Below are 19,877 nucleotides of genomic sequence, written 5' to 3'. Positions count from 1 at the left end.
CAGCACGCGCTGCGGCACAGGCAGCCTTATGCACCATTTGCAAGTGCGGCTTGGCCCGCCCTGGGTGAGTCTTTACATCTCCCGGGCGCCCCTCCCCTTGAAGGGCAGTCTTCTCGAGCGCAGAAACGGAACCCCGCAAACTTGGCTGCGACCTCCCGCTTCGACCCGGAGACCACTACTACTCGGCACATCCTAAGCCCACATCCAAAGGTCGTTGGCTGTGAGTGTGTTACTCCGTGACTGTGTTACTCTACCTATCTATAATTGGCTCTTCAATGGAGCAATGGCACAGCACAGCACAGCGGGGTCTGTCTGTATGTACACCACCCACCAGAGACATGGTGATGCCCCCTCCCGCACGTCACACAACACAAACCGGTGACAGCAATACCCCCCCGCCGCCGCCGCCACCGCCGTCGCTGCCCCTGCCGATATACCCGCGTGAAGGCTGCCACGTCGGCCGGCTTACATGGCAGACCCCGCAGCTACCGCCGCCGTCGTCGCTGCCGGTGTAGCGGTCGTCGCCGTTGTCGTACCCGCCGTGTCCGTCCCCATCGCGACGCTATCCAATAGCTCCAAGAGCGCCGGCATGCGCTTTTGTAAATTGGACTTGTACTGCAGGTGCTCGTACGGTAGGTCGCGTAGCGCGCCCGCCAGCGCCGCCGCCACTCGGGGTCGGCCCTGTACGGCCTGCCTCAGCGGCTGCATGTACGTACGGATGGTGAATACCACATAGCCCGTACGGGAAAGTCTGCGGGGGCGGGGGCCAGGGGGACTGTGGGCAACTACGGAGGCGTGTACATGTGCGCACGCGTGTGTGTATATGTGCGTGTGTGTATGTGTGTGTACGTGTGTGTATGTGTGTGTATTTGGGGTTCCCTACACCCCCTTACTTTTAGAATACTACGGATGTTTTTTCTGTTTCCTTTACGCACTTTGTTTTAGTCTCGGCAGCTAGGTAGATAGTTTTACGCTACATCTTCATGACTACTAACATCACCGCGAAGACTGCTTCTTCCCAAGTCACGACGGGTTAGTTACTTGTTGCGCACGTCCGGCTTCGTCCTCCTGGGCATCAGCTTCACTCGTTCACGTGGTTCGTCTTCCCCACCTCCTGCCACCATCACCCCGCCCCATGCCCTCTTCGCAGCTTTCAAACCAAAACCACCAACAACAAAAAAACAAACACCAACCAAAACACACCTCTTTTGACCGCACAAATCCCCGCCTCCCTCTTGCCAGGGCTCCAACCAACCTAGCAACTAACCTAACTAACAACAAACCGATCAACTAACCTAACTAACAACAAACCGATCCACTAACCTAACTACCTACTCACCCACCAAGCCCAGCCCCCTACTCCGCCACTACCTGTGGAAGTACTGCCTCTCCAACCTGAGCTGCAGAACGTCTGCGGTGTCAGCATTGTCCTTGGCAGCTCCAGGGGGGGGGACTTGGTCCACTGGGGGGGGCGAGTAGAACCTGGAGAGGAGGGAGAGGGGGGCGGGGGAAAGACGAACCACGTGAACGAGTGAAGCTGCTGCCAGGGCAAGAGTGTACCAGACGTAGAACTGACCAGTAGAGCGTTCTTGAAGGCGGCGACCTCGGGATGATGTAGTGAAGATGATGTCGGAAAAACTACCTACCTAGCCGCCAAGGCTAAAATAAGCGCGGGAGAAAAGCAGTAATAAGGCCGTAAAGGTAGGTGTAGAGGCGGCGGAAAAGTAGTAAAAAACCTGCTGACGTCAAGCTGGAAGAAAGTTTGCCGCCGGGGAGGGGGGGGAGGCCCGTGTGTGGGGGGAGGGGGGGGGAAGAGAGGGGCATGGGATGAAAAATAAAGCGTTGGTACGGAGGCCAACACGCACCGGCTGACGTAGGCGTCCAAAAAACAATTGGGTGCATCTGGGTTGAGGGGGGTGGGGGGAGGTGGGAGGTATGTCGGAGCAAGTGCGGAACCCTAAGTCAACTGCTGGTCAACAACCCTCATACCCCCTCCTGGGGGCCCCCCAAACCCACGCCCCACGCCCCACACCCCACGCCCCCCACCCCTCCCCCCACCCCCCCCACCCCCACCTGGACAAGTGCAACTCAGTGGTGGCGGACAGGGTCCAGTTCCAGCGCATGAAGGGCTGCTCGCAAGTCAGTCGGGACATGAAGCGGTCCACCAGGCGGGCAGCATCGGACCTGCGTGACGGGACGATAAAGATATCAGTATACGCCGTACACCGTACATCGTACACCGGCGCAGGTGGGGATAGGAGATCACGTGGTCGACCACGGTGGACGTAGCACGATGATCCGCGCACCAGGATTGCCAATCGATACCGTGCTAACGAGATTGGATTGGAGGGGTGTATTGTAGAGAGTGCATGCGTGGGTATGCCGTACACATACATACACACACGCAGCCCCTACTCCCTTTCCCCCCTTTCACACACACACACACCCAAGCCCCCCCCGCACCCGCCTCCATCGGGGCACCGGGTCATGTATATCCGGCAGCTCCATCCCTAGCTTCTCCAGCACGCTCCAGTGCGCGGGGAAACACACCACTCCCCCCACCAGCCGGTAGGAGGAGGATCCCGGTGCACCGCCATCACCGCCACCACCACCACCGCCACCAGGATCAGAATCAGGAGGTGCCAGAAGGCAGTAGTCCTCCTAGGGGGATTGGGAAATGGGACCCGCATGCAGAAGGGAAGGAAAGAGAGGGAAAAGGGGGAGAATTACCGTAGCGGAACTAAAGATTTTACAAAATAAATAATTATTTGCATGCGGTAAAATGTTTTGGCAAAATTCAGAGTCTTTCTGTAAAATCTTTAGTTCCCGGGAGGGAATTCGGAGCGATGCCGTAAAATACATATGGCCCTTCACGCACAACAGGCTTTTGGCACTACCTCTTATATTATTTTACACAGAATATTGTAACATATCACTATATCAACCTATTTCTGGCAGCAGCATGGGCAAGCGCAAGCTCACCAAACACCGCTTCATTGACAAGCTGCCGGCCATACCATACCATATACGGCAATGCTCTCGCGTCCTTCATCAATCATAAGAATTCTGCGGCTGCTACAGAATGGTGGATGTTTGGAGGCCGTGTCACGGTGGCTTGGCTTCCAGATGGGGGTTTACAATTCGGAGATTCTTAGTTTGAGACGTGTCGTGATGATTCTCATTGCCCCTTATGCGTGAGAGGGAGGCGGGCAGTGGTGTTGCATGGTTGGGTAGCTTTGCGGGCCGGTAAAATCCCAGGAAATCATCCACAGTACCGTAAAATCTTGGCAAAATCCGCCAGCATGCGGTAAAATACTTCGTTCCGTAAAATATATTAAAATCCATAATTTTGCGGTAAAATCTTTATTTTGTAAAATCTTTAGTTCCGCTACGGTAGTTACAGATGCGTTGTACATATACCGTACAAATGCTGTATCGTACATACCTGTGTGATTCTGCCTATTACTTCCAGGGGCTCCACTCCAGGGGCGGCCGTGTCGAAGGACTCGCCTGTCCAGGGGTTGGGGGGGGGTGGCGGCGGGAACAGAGCTGGATCGCTCAGAGGAGGCCGGGCTCGGACTTCAACTTGGGGCGGGTTGGGTTGGGTTGGGTTGGGAATCCGTTTCCGGGTATTCCACAATACCCGGGAATTCCATAAATTACCTATGTACTTATTATTTATTTATTTATTTATTTGTTTATTTGTTTATTCGCAGGTATTCCATTATTCCCGTATTCCCGAGTCCCTGACGGCCCCCTCATCCACACTCCCTCCTTCACATCCAACAACGTGAGGTGAACGATGCCGTCCCTCTATCCATAATTAATTAATGATAAGGACAAGGTAGGACGCAGCAAACAAACAGCTTACACTCCACCACTTAGGCGGCTGGAGGGAGGGGGGCGCTACTCGCTGAGGTTGAAGTCATAAGCCCCCTCAATACCACATGGACCAGGTGAGAATGCACCGCACCTGTACCGCTGTTACCTGTCAGAAGGTTCCTTATGACGGGGCCCTCCAGGGCGAAGCGGCTCGGGTAGCGGGCGGGCAGCTCGTCCATCAGCTGGTGCAGCAGCTCCCAGCTGGCCTCGCGTGCGCGGGGCTGACGTGGAGCGAGAGAGAGAGAGAGAGAGAGAGAGGGAGAAAGAGGGAGAGAGAGAGAGGGAGAGAGAGAGAGGGAGAGAGAGAGGGAGAGAGGGAGAGGGAGAAGGGGGGGGAGGAGAAAAACAAATGGGAGATTTGCATGCTGCCATGCAATTCGGCTAGCCACCAGCAGCGGGATCAGTAATTGGTGACATGATGAGAGTTTGCTGTTAGCCGTAAGCAGTATCTGTATGTATCTGTGTGTATGAGTTTGGGCTTGGACGGGGGTGTGACAGCTGTGGGGCTGTTGGTCGTAAAAGTCGTGTGCACATGTGCGGCTATCTGGAGGACAGGTGCCCTGGCTCATATGATTGCGGGAAAAGCTGCACGACTTATTCATACAGGACAGGGACTTGCATCACAGAGGCAGAGGCAGGTATTCAGTATTCATGGTGGGCTCCTTGTCGGTTAGTCTAGAGAGAGTTCACGCACCAGCCTTTGGAGACAAGACGACCATAATAACCGAGAACCATGTATTTAGAGCTTTCAGGTTTCGATGCTAGAGACACAATAGGGCCTGGGGACATTAGTCACTAGGGCTTGGCGTCAATTACCTCGCCCGAAAGTTGAATTACGGCGTCCCGCCGATCGCGTATGTGAGCAGCACGTTGCTTCAACTGATCGACTAGAAGGTTGTCGTCTTCGTCGACATCAAGCCAGGGATCTTCAGGGTGTTGCAAACCAAGGAGTAATTTGTATGGCTTCCCGGGTGGAAAGCCCTTAAACGGCAAATCATCTACGGAACTTGAGTTAAGGATACCCTTGAAAGGACAAGCCAGCGGCAAACCTTTCCATCTCTGGAGTTTAATTTGCCGAGAACCTATCCCGCAGCTATCGCGGAGAGGCGCTCGCTGGGAATGCCTTAGGCTCCACATTTCTGTGACATGTGATGTAATAATGTTAAGGTAATATCGCCGTGATTCAAGGCTTCAGGACACGGACCACCTAAACCAACCGTTCGTTAACTGTTCTAACCGCCGATTGCGAATACAGTACGGGAGTCGAAGACCTGCAAAGCTTTAAATCTTTGTGGATCGGCACAAATCGACCAGTGCAATAAATGTTTAAATGGAAGTGCAATAACACCGGTGCGCTCCGCGGGCGGCTTGGTTACTTTCATTGCTACCGCTCATTATTGCGCTCGCCAATGATCGGCAGAAAATTTGTAATAGTAGTGGTAGGAGGAGTTCTTTCTTTGTGGTCTCTATTGGGAAGAAGGCCAATGATGCCGTACAGCCTCTATAGGGAAGAATGTAACGCCGAGGTCGTTTGACCGGTTGGTCTCGATACCAAAATTGTAACAAAGCTCGGCAGTTGGCGAAGCAGTTACAAGGAGAATTAACCAACAATGAAGGTGGTATTAATAAATACCGTTTGGTACTGGGAAGATTATGAATAGTTCTTGGATGTACCGTTGGTACGATGACCGTTGGCCCGGTGAGCCGAGATCCGCCTTACGTGTATGCGCCGACATCGTAGTGATAGGCTGGTCCTTTAGGCAATACATTCATTGAAGCCTAGGACTACAAGTCAGTATAAAACTAGTAAATGTTGGCATTCTCGTTACGATCGCTGACTTACAGCATCGTGGTAATGCTGGCCATGACCACGTCGGGAGGTACGCATGGCAACGTTACTGCTCACTGATGTGAATTAACATTCCTCAAGTCTCTTCTTTGATATGCCTTATTGATTCTCAGGTCATGGTGGAGAGGAAGAACGAGGCAGCCGGAAACTGGCGATGCGCCCTCACCGCCGCCGGTCTCACGTCTGGCTATTAATCGTCGTTGTGTTCCTCGCCTTCGGGTTCATACTTGCAGACGCAACACGTTCAGGGGTGCCGGATAGGACAGGGCGAGGCGAAACCGGGGCTGCCAAGGGCCTTACACTACTGCAGAATGTGAGAGCAACAATAATAAGCTCCAATAGTGTAGGCAGAATGCCGGAACTATGGAGCTGTCAGCTGAAATAGTAAATTCGAAGCCATACGGCTGCCGTACATAACCTAGCTTAGAGGCTATATTCGCTTTACTCCTGCCGCATCTAAGCTACAATTTTCTTGCCCGCTTGTCCGTGGTGCCAAAGGATCTTGTATGAGGTTGGAGCCAGAGCCAGAAGGCCCAGGTAGGAGAAGCCCAGGTAGAAGAAGCCAAGCCCGCCTCATAGAATTGTTGTAGTGTCATTCCCAAGTTTGCTGCCAGCTGTGCATGTGTTGCCTCTAACAAATATTTCACAATCGGAAAGGATCAGAAAGATGAGAGCAAGGGACAGTGTGGATGCACCTAGCATGACATGCAGACATGTACATAGAACATTCATGTGTGCTTCTGATTGCATTAATGGTCACATTCGTTTCCATGTGGAGATGTACATGGATGTTGCTGTGTTAGTTTACGAGTCCAACTGATTCTCTGCCTGGTTTGGGAGGTGGGCTGTTTCTTCAATGTCTGCTAGGAGGTCTGCCAGGACACCCTGCAGGGTCGAGGAGTTCGGTTTCAGGTGGAACATGAGGGTTGAAGTGGTCTTCGTGAAGCTGTACCATTAAAGTAGACTTCGTACGCTTGAATGCGGAAAAACAGCTCGCGATGGCTCCACTGCGACAATGCTACACAAGCCCGCGGCGCTCTTATAAATAAGCAAGCATGTCCCTTATATCTATAATAGCTTATTGGGTGCCACAACGCGTGTGAAAACGTCACATAGGTTTGCCGACGACAGACTAACAACGCGAGCTGTTTTTCCGCATTCAAGCGTACGAAGTCTACTTTAATGGTACAGCTTCACGAAGACCACTTCAACCCTCATGTTCCACCTGAGACCGAACTCCTCGACCCTGCAGGGTGTCCTGGCAGACCTATTAGCAGACATTGAAGAAACAGCCCACCTCCCAAACCAGGCAGAGAATCAGTTGGACTCGTAAACTAACACAGCAACATCCATGTACATCTCCACATGGAAACGAATGTGACCATTAATGCAATCAGAAGCACACATGAATGTTCTATGTACATGTCTGCATGTCATGCTAGGTGCATCCACACTGTCCCTTGCTCTCATCTTTCTGATCCTTTCCGATTGTGAAATATTTGTTAGAGGCAACACATGCACAGCTGGCAGCAAACTTGGGAATGACACTACAACAATTCTATGAGGCGGGCTTGGCTTCTTCTACCTGGGCCTTCTGGCTCTGGCTCCTACCTCAAACAAGATCCTTTGGCACCACGGACAAGCGGGCAAGAAAACTACCTGAACGACATGGGTGTGCTTCCCAAACACTGGCCAAGTACCTACCAATTTCTTGCAAGAAGCCAGTGACCTAATCTCGGAAAAGACGGCGGCACATGAGGAGGTAAGCTTGTTTCGCAGGTCAGCTTGGGTTGTAAAGCTCCTTTGCATGCTTTAAAGAGTATACAGTACTTTCATGAACATTGTCCGTGGTAATTTTGCCTTGATGGTTGCAAATTTAGCAACTCCATCAATTGGACAGCTGCATGCATCAGCAATACACTTGTGCCAAGATGCATCCTTAACCTTTTGTAAACTTTGTGCCACTGTGCTGTTCAGTTCAAGCGCCTGCACAACGGCAAGAAACCTGCCACTGGCAGGCAAATTGAGGCCATGCTTCGGGCTGGGATCAATGTGCATGAGGACCTTACTAAGGAGGACGCCAGCAAGCTGCTGGAGACAGCTCTCCAGAACTCTGATGAGCCTGTGACTGAGCAGCAAGCCATCTGGCTTAACAAACAAAAGGTGTGTAAGGAAATGTCAACCAACCTCAAAAGTGTACAACCATACATAAGGTATTCCAGTAATTGCATCACCCATGTCTTAGTGATGTTCCCCTGACACCTACGGAATATACCTATTACTCAACTTTAATGTTGACCTGAACCCAACCCACAGATTGATAGCGACAATATGCCCAAGGTGACCAAGGCAGAAGCTATAACATTCATTGGGGACGCAACCTCCAAGCGGAAAACCGCCACAAATCCTCAGAATACGTTCATCAGGTCACTGTATCCCCACATTAAGGGGGACGTGCTCAACAAGTTAACACGAGCCCAGGCTGCACAAATGATTGATGCATGCAAGTCTCTTAAGCACAAGCATGGGTCTGGCGGATCTTGCAAAGGGCCTACAGCCAAGCGTGAGCCAGAGAGGAGGATGACGGCAACGGGGGTTCCGGTGGAAGTGGTCATATAGATGGTGGTTGCACTGATGTGTATGCTGAGGACAGTGCAGGCAGCCTGAATCTGCAAGTGGTGCAAAAATCCACGCGTCTGGTGCACCTGGCAAAACAACAGGTACCACAACCACACGTTCATGTTTGTCTCTCATGTTAGGAGTTTTGATACTTTTCAGGAAGCCACTTACCACAAGCGATGGAACTGGCCACTCCACTGCTGTGTGATAAGGGGCTTCCTGTGAGGTGAAATTCTTCCCACAAAAGCTTGAAATTTTATTAATTTACCCCAAATGCATTTATTGCTTTATTACGTTTTGCATCTAGACAAATGCACTGTGTTACATGTATTTGTGACTGATCTGTGCTGCAATGCTCAGAAAAGAGTTCGTGTTTGATGTTTTTTAAAGATACGGTGTTGCTGGGATGCTCCAAGTCATAATTAATACTTCACGTCGTCCTTGCATTTCTTGCGACGAAATTCGGTGCAAAGATGTTGGTGGTGGGTTACTCGCCTGAGAAAGAATAGGCCGCCTATTTGCGGCATTTCGAGCTTTGTTAATTAGCGATTGCTAATAGCATTAATACATTTCGTCATTACTAACATCAAATAAGCCAGTTATTCCATTTACGCACAAATGTACTTCAACACATGAAAACACATGCGAATGCATACGGAACCATCGTCAAACCTACACCTGCTTTACATGTTTCAACCATACAATCACCAAACGCCCCCACCAAAGAAACCATCAAGATCCTACACTTCGCCACGGATGCGCCATCACAATATTGTAACAGATACATAACGAATAGATGGCCCAATAAGGAGCTCTTGACAGTTTAGATCGGGAGGACTAACAGCTGAACTCAACTGTAATCACAAAAGTAAATGCTCCATTCTCCATGCTGACATTTTCCTTTCACTTCGTCAATTGCTTATACTTTACTGTTGCTGCAACAACTAGCAATATGAGGGCAATGCAAAAAAAACCAGTTTCAATCATTGGAAAAGGCACACAGCCCACATGCTTGCTAATGCCAGCCGATAAAAACTTTCGCCTAAAACTTTCCAAGAACAAGGGGCAGGAGAGAGGGGAAAGTGTGGGGAAGGGGGGCGGCAGCCCCACGTCCCCGCACATCCCCCCCAAGACCACCTGGCCACCGACATGCAATCATGATAGGGATGAGCGGGAGCCAAAGGAAACATTTAAAAGCATGATAATGTACTTGAGTATACCATAACAGCTTTGCTGTCTAGGGACGTTTCTGTTGTAGTGCTGCGTTGGTTTGCTTTCTGTGTGGGATCAGCCACCACCCGCCACCTGCCGAGGATGACGCAAAGACAGACAGTCCAGAGGGAAGTACAGAAAGCAGCAGCAGCAGGCGGAAGGGTGAGAGGGAAACAATTAGTACTACACCTTGGGTGATTATTTAGATAAAGAAACCTCCTCCCCGGGCATGGAAGTGGTGGGCAGTTTAGTTTGATGCGGGCCATTACTTGATGGTTGCATGGTTGCAAGGCAGGTCATCCGTGGCGATGGCGGTGGCGTCCAATGATTATGTCCCCCGGCGCATCGGCCGTCGGTCTCATCCCTGTGTGCCGCGCTCTCCCGCGTTGTCGCCCTCCCTCCCTCCTTCGTTTAAAAGGCTCCTGTGTCCATCGCACGCTATACCCTCAAATGTCACATGTCTCAACAGCCTCAAGGAAAAGAGTGACTGGTTGCTGGACGCGGCCGATGAGCACGTAAATGTACCCAATTTGTAGTAAACGTGGTATCGGTTCCGAGTCGGGAAGCAAGCAAGCATGCACAGTGGTGCTTAGGACTCAAGAAGACCAATAAATTGCGTTTTACACAATAAAACATATATTATAACAGTCGAATCGCTGCTCCGGAAGTCATCTCGGGGACTGTAGTATTTTGCGAGCTCACAACCGTGAGCCCTTTCAGTCATCTCTTGCTTTTGTTTCCGTCATCATAAGACTTATCATCATAACGACTGCCGCACGAAGCCAAATAGGAGGCCTGATCAACGGCTGGATTGTCCTAAGGCCAACCGAAAGAACTATCGTGCGCCATTCGGCTCTTGCTCCTCCTCGTCCTCTTCATCCTCAAATCGGCTCGGGTCGTCTCCCACCAGCTGCGTTCGGCAATAACGGAAAGACATTAGTTACGTTTGCAAATCTTGTCTACAAGGCGCGGTTGTGGTTGAACATGAAAATGTTGTGTAAGCCTTCCTGACGCAACAAAGGACGCTAAATGCAAAGTACAAACGAACTAAAATAACCAGTGTACAAGACGCAATCCACAATTACCAGCGCCGAGAAACACAAAACATGGAACACATTCTCCCTCTTCGGTCACCGCGCCTCCTTCGCCGCTTCTGCTTCATCCTCTCCCTTCCCTCTCCCGTCCTCCAAACGCCCCAACCCACCCCGGCTGGCCACCCCCCGCACCTGCTCAAAATCCTCTCTCGCCCCGTTCTCCACCGCTTCCTGGCCCTCCCCGTCCTCGCCCAGGTCCATGGCCCCCTCCAGCCTCTCCGCCATCACTGCCGCCCGAGTCTGGGGATCCAAACCCGCCATCACCTCCGCCTCATCAAAGAAGAAATCGCCCTCCCCTGGAGTATTACAATGCAATTGCCGCGGAGCAGGGGGGCCGGCCGGGGGAATATCGATGTGAAAAAGAGAAAATTGCGACCATGAACTATGAACATCTGGCGGGTAGGAGGGAAGGAAGGTAAGAGGGGTAAGTGGGAGGTGCGGGTGGATGGACGGGCGGGTGGGAGCGGGGAGGGGAGGGGAGGGGGGCTAACTAAAGGTTTGAACGCCACACAGGCAGGTGCTGTCAGGAACGTGACATTTTTATTGTGATTTATTATTGTGCTTTATTATAATAGAGCACACCCGCATAGCGCCTATGCAAGGAAGCAAGCCCAGGATCCTCGTGGCAGGATCCCCGTGTTCATGACGGGGCTAGAAGAAGAGCTTTGAAAATTGGAACGAAAAGCCATATCCTGCAGTACCGAACGAATAATCTGAACCAAGTACATGTACTTCACTTGTGTGTGTGAAGGCACCAATAACAAAGGCGATGGACGTTATTGCATCATATTTTTCTCCTCTAGGTTGCCGTACTGCCGTACTGCCGTACCTTCCACCTCCGAGTCCGGATTGAGCTCCGCACACTCGCACAACACCTTGAAAATCTCGTCAACTGCCGTATAAAGGTAAGAGTCAGTGGGTGTGGGTGTGAGAGCACTCAAGGAGGCCACATCCCTTTTCATGGAAACGAAGCGGGGAACGCTTTTGGCGGCGATGGTGCGGATCATTGACGAGACAGGCATTCCGCAGTGCGGTGCAGTGCAGTGCAGTGCGGCACACAGATTGAAGCAGTTGCTGGACAGACAGTGCAGGGGACGGACGCAGAAGATCAGAAGATCAGACAACAACGCCCGCCCACCCCCCACACCCTCCTCCTCTAAGGCGATACACACCGCCAACAGATCTCTCCACCCTCAGCCTTCCACCCTCCGTCTCCAGCGTATCACATCCCCACCCATTACACCCACCTCTCCCCACTACCCCAAACCCTACAACACCCATCCCAAATCCTTTCCACCCCAGCCCGCAAACCTGCGCACTTTTAGACTCCTCCGCGGGAATTAACCGGACCTCCGCCGCGACCTCCTCCCCTTCATCCTCATTACTGTCCTCCTCTCCGTCCATCATGTCTTCGGAGCCCTTGTCCAGGATCAGATAGATGCACGGCCGGGGGTAGGAGGCCGGGTCGCGGGAGATGGCGTGCACCATGAGCTGTCGGTAGCGCATGGCCAAGGCGGGTCCCGAGGCCTGGGAGCCGGGGACCCATACGACACGGCTGCCGGGAGGGAAGGGGAGACATTGGACGAGGTGGTGGCAGTGGTGGTCGTGATGATGGTTGTGGGGGGAGGGAGCAGGAGGCGAGGCAGGGGGGTGATGATGGTGGGTATGCAACGTGCCATAGGGAGAGAGTGTAGGAGGGTTTGACGGCCCAGATACGGCTTCCGGGAGTTTTTCTTTTTGAGTTTGACATGAAAGGATGAGAGATATGAGGGGAAGCATTGATTCCGAGACCGAGCGGCGGCGGGGTGGAGGGAGGCCGAAGGCGCCAGTCTTCCTGGACACGCGGCAGGCCACTTTTAATCCCAAGGACGAATTCACGAGAGCTCAAAGGCGCTGGAAACTTTTTTCAGCTACTGCTGCCCAGCCGCGGCGTTACGATGTCCCTTTTTCTGTGCGAATGATTTGTGTATGTATGATTCTTTGTGTGGATGTGTGGCTGCGCGTGGAAGGGACGTGGACCTGGTGCGGATTAGTTTGCTTGCCGCTGTGCGGCGCTTTCTGTTGTCGGGTAGGAGAAAGAAAAACTTGCCGTGTCGTGAGGTGGAGCACGCCTGAGCCCGCACTTAGGTTGGCTCCCAGGACGAGTTCAATATCAGGGCATTTGCACTTGAGCTCCTCCTCGTCGTCCGTGTCAAGGACCACATCCCGCGCCTCCGTAAGCGATACATTAGTGTCGATATCTAGTTTCCTGGCGACGGATGACACGTCAGCAGTCATACTGAAAATAAATCGTGATCCTGGGTCAGTTGAGCTGAAACAGGACCTGAAGGAAAAGAGGAACCTGAGCAATCTGTATCTGAATAAGACACTGGAAAGAAGAGAATCTCGATAGATCAGAGAAAAAGCAGAAACAAGGCACGCATGAGCATCCAAGTAAACAATGGATGCGTTAAGAAGTGCGCCTTGCGCTTGAATAATGCAGCCGGTATGCGCCGTACCAGGCGCTTACGGTACTCACAGCTAGGCTGCGTGTATCTTGTTGATGTTGCTCCTGGAACCCAGCTGAGTAAGTATAAGTATTAAACGCATGTAACCGGCTTTTATGTTGTGCTTCGTGCACACTTTTATGTAAAGTTCAGCCAATCTTCAGTCAAAGGCCTCGTCGGACTTTGCATACGCAAATACTTGTCAGAAGTCTCCAGAAATGCCCCAACAAAAATCTCACTTTGTTTCGGAGGGCAGCGAGCAGCGCAAAAGATTTCTTTGCCTACACGGCAGCCGGCAGGATGGCGAACTCTTCTCACAACGCCTGCGGACCCTCACAAAGAAGCTATCCGGCATCGCGGTGGGTTTTGCCGGAGAGGCATCGGCTGATTCCCGGCGCTCCGGTGCACAGTTAGCTCTGCAACCCCCACTCCATCCCCCCATTTTAGGCCCCTTACGAACTCAAGAGTTATGTAGCCGAAGCACGTAGATGCACATGCGAGGCACACACACGCCCTGAACCCTGATCTCTGACCTGCGTCCCGCGTGGTAAACGTAACCAAAAAGTATGAAATTTACCCACTGCACACCCCTCTCTCCCAATACTTCCTCTGCCCCTCTTAAATCGTCTCTGGATTCCATCATCTCAATCCATCATCCTGGTGCATCCTTGATTCCTAACACCGGCGCCGCTCTCTCGATCCTGATGGACCCATGCCGTGCCGTGCCAGTCCAATTCCAACCCAACTCCCAACCCAATGCCAACCAACTCCCAACCCCCAGGACCTCCATTTCACGAATGCCCCCCACGAGCTGCCCCTCATGGAGGGCCAGAGTGTGGCCATGAGGGCCTGGTGGCGACATTTGAATCTATCGAAACAAATCCTGGATCCAGATCTGGACCCTTATGAGGATTCCGATTCAAATCCAGATTCACCTTCGGACCCTTCACGCGTCAGCAGCGGAGGCGGAGGAGGCGGCAAGGGGGGCGGCGGTGAGGAAGCTAAAGCTGCCGCGGCGCGGCAAGAAAGCAGCGGGGTGGCGGCGGTGACGACGACGGCGACGGTGGCGGCGCCAGTTGACGGTTGGGACGAGCAAGTCATCAGGGACTGGCAGGCGTCGTTGCAGGTAGGACAACGGCCATCCGCTTAAAACTAACCCAGCCAGGAACGTCCTTAGCTCCTCCTCGCCCTGCCAATCACCCGCCTCCAAAAACACAACCCACACGCAGACACCGCCTCCTCGTCTCCTTTCCTTCCTTCATTCCCTTCCCACCTTACCCAAAGTCCATTCCTTGAGAGCTCTTCGCCCAGCTCGAGTACCCCTCGATTAGGGCTTTGCTGCCCTTTCCTCACTCCCCCCCTTCCCACTCGCCAGTGGTTCGCCTCATTCCCTCATCCTCGGTGCATTGCAGGTCAGCCGGCATTGGGCCCCTTTTTGCGTCTATGTTATTATATATAGCAAGGAGGCAAGCAAGACGCATATATCAATCAAGCAAGCAAAGCGTATATGTATATATGTACTACCGGCTCTCATGCAAACACAAACCCCTCTTCCCCCCCCCCCTTCTCCCCCCCCCCCCGTCCCGGAGGCCAGCATCTCGCCACTGAGTGGCGCTCCAGGGGACCCTTCGACGGAGTACTGGGCTTCTCGAACGGAGCGGCGGCGGCGCTGCTGCTGACGTGTCACGCGCTGACAGACCCGGTGGGTCAGTGGGGCCGTTTGGCGCCGTCGCGTGTTGACGCCCGTCTGGCGAATAAAAAGGGAGAGAGGGGGGGGAGCTCCCGCCCATCTTCCTTCCTGGCTTGAGGATTTGGCATTTGCCTGAGCCCTGACAAGTTTCCCGGACCGCATCGTATATGCATAATATCATCATATGTAGTGGTGAGATTCGAAGTGTTACAGAGTAGTAGTAGATGATGGCGAAATCTGGGCATTGCATACATTTGAATTCTGGTCTAAGATTGAACAAAACGCAGTGTTGATATGACTGACCGCTATATGATGATGTGTGGGACAGGGGGTCATATATCTTCGCCCGTGGCAGCTACCCTGCGAAACCCTGCCTTCCCCGGTATTTCGGGGCACCCTCATCCAGTCACCCCCTAGCCAACTTCTCAGTGGATCGTTCAGGTTCCGCACCCACCACCAGCATCCAACGGAATCTACCGGATCAACACGGCGGCTCAACTCCATTCCTGGTCGGCTCGCAAAACATGTTTATCCCATGTCACCACCGTCCATCAACTAGGGGCGCAATACCTTCCACCATCGGAAAGATGTTCGACCCTGACAGGTCTCGATCCCGTAACCTCAGGGGGCATCGGTGTGTATATATATATAGATATGTGGATGCTGATGCGGATGTGGGTTCCTCAGGAGACCTTCCCTGGACTCAAGTTCGTCATCCTGGCGGGAGGGTACGTCCCGCAGCCCCTGGAGCGACTGACGCCGCCGGGGCTTGCTGCTGGTACGGCTGGTACGGCATCCGGGGCGCCACGTGAAGGCGACGGAGGAGGAGGCGGTGACGGCAGGGTGGTAGCAGCGCCGGCTGCCCGCCTGGCGACGCCGCTGGCGCTGCCGTCGCTGCACTTCGCCAGCCCTGCCGACCGCGCCGTGCCGTACAGTGCTTCGCTGGAGCTGTCGGAGTGCTTCTGCACCGTTGACCGAACGTTTGTGGAGCACCCGCTGGGGCACTGTCTGCCGCAGAAGGCAGGGTACATCGCGGTGGTGACAGAGTTCGTACGGCGCTGCTGCAGCGGCGGCGGCGGCAATGGCGCGGCGGCCTCCGACGGCACCGCGGCGGCCGGCAATGCCCGCCGCCGGAGCGGCGGTGGGGGGAATAGCGCCGCCACAGGAACGCGTGGCGGAGCCGATGGCCACGGAGCCGCCGCCGCCGCCGCCGGTGCCGCATCTGACTCCGTCGCCGCGGCTATGTCGGGGATATCGCTTGCCCCTAGGACTCTGACGACGACGCTCCCGGTTGGTGGTCAGGGCACAGCCGCTGCCAGCCGGGGTGACGGACGCGCCGCTACCGCCGCCGGCACCGCCTGCCCGCCGCCGTCGGCCCTGTCGTACAAGGGCCCCGCAGCAGGTCAAGGGACCGGACGGGGCCAAGGGGGTTACACAGGAGCGGCGGCGGCGGCGGCGGGGGAAGGAGCGGGAGCGGCCCCGCGTGCACCGTTACGGGTCGGCGGGCCGGTGGTTCCTACTGGGAAATCCGCGACGGGGAGCTCAGGGAGCGGCCGCAGGAGCGCGGCCGCCGCTGGCGGCGGCGGCGGTGGCGGCGGCGGCGGCTCCTCCACGCGAGTCGCAGGCCCGGCAATGCCGCCGGCGTCAAAGCCAAAGCCCGATGCCGCGCCTCCAGCAGCGGGCGTGAAGAAAGCGGACCCGCCACCTGTACCACCTCATTCCGCCTCTGCCCCGCCCGTAGCGGCGGCGGCGGCGGCAGCTCCTACTGGTACATCTACTGCTTCACCACCTGCCAACGCAGCTCACCCCACCGCCCCGGTTGCGGTGGCGTCGCCGCCACCGCCGCCACTGCCTGCATCTCCGCCCTCGGCGGCAGCAGCTGTCGCAGCGGTTGAGGCCAGTGACGAGCAGCGGGAGGAAATGGATGCACTGGAGGTAGAGGAACTTGTGTCTGGGGGAGGGGAGGGTAGAAGAGGGGAGGGTTAGGCATTCAGGGTTTCATACGGATTTAGGAAAGGGGTAATCACGGAATACGTCAGGACAATCTTTCACTTACAAGGTGAATAGACACCCAGAAACACACACCCAGAAAAATCATAAAAACACACCTTTTCTTTCCCCTGCCCTTCCCCCCTGCCCAACCTTTTTTTACACCCCGGCCCCCCAAAAAGGCCATCTTCATGGACGAGTATCGCCCCATCAGCACTGCCCCGCCCCGCTTCACGATCCACCTGAGGGAGCCTGGATCCGGATCTGGCGGCGGCGACAGCGGCGGTGGCGGCGGCGGGGAGTGCGACGCGGGCGGTGGGCCCCCCTCCCGGCTCTTCTCCCTGACTTTCACGCTGCCGGCCGGTTACCCCGCCTCCCAGCCACCCCTGGTCGCGATCACGGGTATGTCATGTAGGATATCACATTGCATGTGTGTATGTATGTGTATATGTATGTATGTATGCATGTATGTATGTATGTAGACACCATACATGCACAAAGTTCAGCGCTTTCCCCTCGCGGCAGTCAATTATCAAATTTAGGTACGTGATGGCCCCGAGTGGGAGATGCCAACAATTTCACCTCGCCGTTCCCGCATACGCCGCAAAACTTCCCTCCCTCCGCGCGTTTTCCGTTCACAACCTCCAACCACCAACCCTCCGATGCACCCCGCATAGGGCCCCTGGGCGGCAATGACCCCCGACGTCATACCCTCGCCGCCCACATCGCCACCACCTCAAGAGAGGCCGTGGAGAGCTCCGGTGTGGGCTGTGTGTTTCAGGTGCGTCCGTACGCTCTGCTCCCCTCCCCTTCCCCCTTCGTGCTTCATCTCCCCCCCTTTCCCCTTCTTTCCCCTCGAGCTTTTGACGTCTTCAAATTTTCCATTATCGACTTCCCTTTCCCTTTGCGAGTTCTCTCTCTCTCTCTCTCTCTGTCTCTCTCTTTCTCTTTCTTCGCCCGCCTTTAGTCGCCTTCTAACCATTACCGTTCCTACTCCAACCGCTGCACCAACGGACACGTCAACCGACCGTTTCTGCAACTGTTGCACCCAAAGAGTTCGGCAAATCGGTTTTAAACGGCTGCCGGAGGGCACGATTTCAGTCAGTAAACCTTCCGCATCCCAGAAATAAGGGCAGCAATATAAAAAGGTCGCAATAGAGGAGGCGAGGCAAATCACGTCTTTTGGTCAAAATTTTGATCATTAGGGAGCCGCCGCCTTACGGGGGCTTAAGCCGAATTTCGGCTGCGAGTACTGTGGTACGGACCCGCAGCAACCGCCTTATTCGCCGACCCCTGGTTGCACTAACTGCACGCCACCGGCTGTGTTCCCCCTCAGGTGGTGGAGGCGGCCAAGGAGTGGATTGACACCCACCTGCCGCCGGACGTGGGGGAGCGGAGGGAGACGGCGGCACCAGTAGCAGGTGCAGCTGTAGCCGCTGCCGTACATCTACAGCCTCTGCCGCCTCCGCCGGGTGCCGTCGCTCCCCACCCCGCCACCGCCACGTCCATCCGTCAACATCCGCAGAGTAGTATTCAGCAGTGCGCAACGGCGGCGCCTGGCGGCGGCGGCGGCAACGGTGGAGCTTCCACCGCTGCCGCTGCCGTAGCGGCGGCGGCAGCGGTGGCGGCTGCCGCCGCCGGCCCCGCCGTGATGAACCTCGGCTGGGGCGCGACGGCGCTTGGCGTGGCGGCATCCACAGGTACGGCAGCGGGAGTGGATGCTTGGTGGCTGCGGGAGGAGGCTGACCCGTGGGTCATTCGGGCGGCACTGGCGGAGGCGGCGGCCAGCGCGCCGTGGCGTACGGGCCGTACAGAAGCAGTGGCGTTGGCGGATGCGGATACAGAAGCAGCGTCGGCGCTGCAGGTATGTACGACAATGCGACGCACATACAGGGCATCCCCTCGCCCCCTTTTTGGCATCTGCACCTTTCGCCAGTGGTTCGTCTTACTCCCCACCTTTACCGAAACTCTTCACCGCAGCCGCCTCTTACTAAATGAATCACCTCCCCCCCCCTCCAAAACATTCCCATTCAGACCAGCAACCCCGAAAACTCTCCACCTCTCCACCTCACCCCCAACACCCTCACTGCCTTCGCAGTGGGGCGAGGCGGACGCGGCAGGGGCTACTGCTACAGCGGCGTCCTCACCCGGCCCAGACGGCGGTGGCGGTGTTGCTGGTGGCGGCAGTAGCGAGTGGACTCAGCGGGGGCGGTGGGACTACGTAGTGGGGCTGGTGGGGAAGCCCAGCGCGGGGAAGAGCACCTTCTTCAATGCGGTGACGGGTGGGTCGGTTATGTGGGCGTGGGTTTTACGTGTGCGTTTTACGTGTGGGTTTTACGTGTGGGTTTTGTGTGTGGAATATTAGTGGGGGGGTGTATGTGTATGTGTGTGGGGGGAGGTATCCTTTATTCTCCCCGCTTGCTCGGTCGGTTGGATTGGGTTGGGTTGGGTTGGGCTGCTTCTCGTGACTTGTCACCAGTGTACACCAGTTTACTGCTGGCACAGGCTATTGGTTGGCACAACAGCTTCTGGGGACGTCGGTACCCTGTATAACCCTATTTTGTATTATAACCCTTTGCATGACATGCGTCGTACGAATCACGTGCCTCTTCCGGCCCCCGCTCGAACGCTCTACTGGTCAGTTCTGCTTCTTGTACACTCTTGCCCTGGCAGCAGCTTCACTCGTTCACGTGGTTCGTCTTTTTCCCCCTTCTCCCCCTCCCGCCTCGCCCTCCCCGTCCCGCGCTTTGTGTTTTGTTCCCGCAGACCCCGCCAGCGACGAGGACGGCGCCCGGGTGGCGGCCTTCCCCTTCACCACCATAGCGCCCAATGTGGGCCGGGGCTACTGCTTGGTGCCCGACCCGGCGCCCCTGCTAGGGCTGAGGACAGAGCAGTGCAGGTCGGTGTGTTGGGGGGGGAGGGGGGTGGGCATGTGGGTGTATGTATGTATGTATGTATGTATGTATGTATGTATGTATGTATGTATGTATGTATGTATGTATGTATGTATGTATGTATGTATGTATGTATGTATGTATGTGCGTTGGGAAAAAGGA

The 19,877-nt window shown here is 54.9% G+C and overlaps 4 protein-coding genes across 4 annotated transcripts in view; 2 read left to right on the top strand and 2 right to left on the bottom strand.

The window, feature by feature from the left end:
- Window positions 1-465: 465 nt before the first annotated feature.
- VOLCADRAFT_91339 (uncharacterized protein) lies at window positions 466-5,019 on the bottom strand (the record flags this gene model as incomplete). Its single annotated transcript, XM_002950743.1, has 7 exons — window positions 466-751; window positions 1,396-1,462; window positions 1,866-1,902; window positions 2,464-2,661; window positions 3,446-3,510; window positions 3,974-4,103; window positions 4,699-5,019. The coding sequence occupies 7 exons, from the start codon at window positions 5,017-5,019 to the stop codon at window positions 466-468; spliced, it is 1,104 nt and encodes a 367-aa protein (XP_002950789.1).
- A 673-nt stretch (window positions 5,020-5,692) lies between these two features.
- Window positions 5,693-8,350, top strand: VOLCADRAFT_91338 (uncharacterized protein; the record flags this gene model as incomplete). The annotated part of the gene is made up of 4 exons (XM_002950846.1): window positions 5,693-5,762; window positions 7,429-7,493; window positions 7,709-7,894; window positions 8,048-8,350. 4 exons carry the CDS (start codon window positions 5,693-5,695, stop codon window positions 8,348-8,350), a joined length of 624 nt encoding a protein of 207 aa, XP_002950892.1.
- A 1,822-nt stretch (window positions 8,351-10,172) lies between these two features.
- On the bottom strand, window positions 10,173-13,080 carry VOLCADRAFT_120923 (uncharacterized protein). Its single transcript, XM_002950742.1, has 5 exons — window positions 12,746-13,080; window positions 11,976-12,211; window positions 11,486-11,548; window positions 10,789-10,952; window positions 10,173-10,472 (listed from the first exon to the last, which is right to left on the bottom strand). The coding sequence occupies exons 1-5, from the start codon at window positions 12,931-12,933 to the stop codon at window positions 10,398-10,400; spliced, it is 726 nt and encodes a 241-aa protein (XP_002950788.1). The 5' UTR covers window positions 12,934-13,080; the 3' UTR covers window positions 10,173-10,397.
- Window positions 13,081-13,360: 280 nt separating this feature from the next.
- The window catches only part of VOLCADRAFT_117695 (uncharacterized protein), a gene marked incomplete at both ends in the record, with an annotated part of 14,190 nt that continues 7,673 nt past the window's right edge, over window positions 13,361-19,877 (top strand). The window contains 13 exons of the mRNA XM_002950845.1: window positions 13,361-13,501; window positions 13,924-14,268; window positions 14,518-14,554; window positions 14,732-14,844; window positions 15,520-15,973; window positions 16,574-16,767; window positions 17,004-17,136; window positions 17,499-17,602; window positions 18,158-18,242; window positions 18,429-18,521; window positions 18,636-18,685; window positions 18,920-19,103; window positions 19,588-19,720. Of these exons, the coding sequence (XP_002950891.1) occupies window positions 13,361-13,501; window positions 13,924-14,268; window positions 14,518-14,554; window positions 14,732-14,844; window positions 15,520-15,973; window positions 16,574-16,767; window positions 17,004-17,136; window positions 17,499-17,602; window positions 18,158-18,242; window positions 18,429-18,521; window positions 18,636-18,685; window positions 18,920-19,103; window positions 19,588-19,720 (2,066 nt within the window). The remainder of the gene's footprint in view (window positions 13,502-13,923; window positions 14,269-14,517; window positions 14,555-14,731; window positions 14,845-15,519; window positions 15,974-16,573; window positions 16,768-17,003; window positions 17,137-17,498; window positions 17,603-18,157; window positions 18,243-18,428; window positions 18,522-18,635; window positions 18,686-18,919; window positions 19,104-19,587; window positions 19,721-19,877) is intronic.

Source organism: Volvox carteri, assembly GCF_000143455.1.
Source record: "Volvox carteri f. nagariensis unplaced genomic scaffold VOLCAscaffold_20, whole genome shotgun sequence".
NCBI lineage: Eukaryota > Viridiplantae > Chlorophyta > Chlorophyceae > Chlamydomonadales > Volvocaceae > Volvox > Volvox carteri.
The sequence above is the reverse complement of the archived record's forward strand: the minus strand, read 5'-3'. Positions and strand labels throughout refer to the sequence as shown.

Excerpts from the sequence above, each read along its gene's own strand:
- VOLCADRAFT_120923 (XM_002950742.1), bottom strand. The coding sequence starts at position 12,933 with ATGACTGCTGACGTGTCATCCGTCGCCAGGAAACTAGATATCGACACT. Across the intron at positions 12,212-12,745 it reads GTGCTCCACCTCACGACACG|CCGTGTCGTATGGGTCCCCG; the intron begins GCAAGTTTTTCT and ends CCCTCCCGGCAG. Across the intron at positions 11,549-11,975 it reads TCCCGCGGAGGAGTCTAAAA|TTGACGAGATTTTCAAGGTG; the intron begins GTGCGCAGGTTT and ends TTTATACGGCAG.